Source organism: Diaphorina citri, unplaced genomic scaffold, assembly GCF_000475195.1.
Source record: "Diaphorina citri unplaced genomic scaffold, Diaci psyllid genome assembly version 1.1 scaffold15682, whole genome shotgun sequence".
In the NCBI taxonomy this organism is placed as follows: Eukaryota; Metazoa; Arthropoda; class Insecta; order Hemiptera; family Psyllidae; genus Diaphorina; species Diaphorina citri.
This window is the reverse complement of record NW_007393045.1, coordinates 1-1,147: the sequence shown is the minus strand read 5'-3', so window position 1 is coordinate 1,147 and position 1,147 is coordinate 1. Positions and strand designations below refer to the sequence as shown.

Here is a 1,147-nt window from a genome sequence, read left to right as displayed (position 1 = left end):
CGCGCTGTGTACGGTCCTGACGATAGCTCACCGGTTGAATACGGTGATGGATTCGGACAAGGTGCTTGTGATGGACGCGGGCAACCTGGTGGTGAGTTGATCAACTAATGTTGCTTTTTACTTTCCTTAGAAATTAATTTTGCATTGGGACGCATCATGCTGTTGCTGTTAGGGAAAATGACCTAATAGTCAACTCCGAGCATTTGAAAACAACGACAACTTGCCTTTGAAACCCCCAACATTATACCAAATCTGGCAAGAAAAGCTGCTGTTGCTCATTTTAGGTTACTCACGGGGTACGAATGTTTGACCCAACACCTCAACAAAATCAATATCAAAGACTCTTCTGTCTGTCCTTTATGTTCCTTAAATATCCCTAATTAACTCTGTTCACTTGAACTCTTGTCCTGCCTTGGAAGCTCCTTTGAAACCCCCAACATTATACCAAATCTGGCAAGAAAAGCTGCTGTTGCTCATTTTAGGTTACTCACGGGGCACGAATGTTTGACCCAACACCTCGACAAAATCAATATCAAAGACTCTTCTGTCTGTCATGTTCCTTAAATGTCCCTAATGAACTCTGTTCACTTGAACTCCTGTCCTGCCTTGGAAGCTAGCAATGACATTGTAGGAAATATTGGGACACCGGAGGAAAATTGAATGGCCTAATGGTCAAAGATGCCTACATTTGCAACATACATACTTTCCTTGTCATGTAGAAAGAAAACTAATGTATTCGGTGAAAAATTTCGATGGTTGTTTTTAGTCCCAAACAATAATATTCTTTGTATTATGTGATTTCAGGAATTCGACCATCCTCATGTTCTCCTACAAAACGAGAAGGGAATATTCCATGGAATGGTGGAAAAAGCAGGTAGAGGCACTGCGGAACATTTACATCGTATTGCAGCTGAGGTAAGACAACTACTTTTTTCTGGCTTTATTTAGCTTTAGTCTACTTCTTTTTCCCTACCTTTATTCATAAGACAACTTCTTCTTTTCTTTCTTTGGCTTTATTTAGCTTTAGTCTACTTCTTTTTCCCTACCTTTATTCATAAGACAACTTCTTCTTTTCTTTGGCTTTATATAGCTTTAGTCTACTTCTTTTTCCCTACCTTTATTCATAAGACAACTTCTTCTTTTCTTT

The 1,147-nt window shown here is 39.2% G+C and overlaps 1 protein-coding gene across 1 annotated transcript; it reads left to right on the top strand.

Annotated features, from left to right (window-relative positions):
- Window positions 1-6: 6 nt before the first annotated feature.
- On the top strand, window positions 7-963 carry LOC113473117 (multidrug resistance-associated protein 4-like). Its single transcript, XM_026832866.1, has 2 exons — window positions 7-91; window positions 805-963. Exons 1-2 carry the CDS (start codon window positions 47-49, stop codon window positions 946-948), a joined length of 189 nt encoding a protein of 62 aa, XP_026688667.1. The 5' UTR covers window positions 7-46; the 3' UTR covers window positions 949-963.
- Window positions 964-1,147: the final 184 nt, after the last annotated feature.

Excerpts from the sequence above, each read along its gene's own strand:
- LOC113473117 (XM_026832866.1), top strand. The coding sequence starts at position 47 with ATGGATTCGGACAAGGTGCTTGTGATGGACGCGGGCAACCTGGTG. Across the intron at positions 92-804 it reads TGGACGCGGGCAACCTGGTG|GAATTCGACCATCCTCATGT; the intron begins GTGAGTTGATCA and ends ATGTGATTTCAG.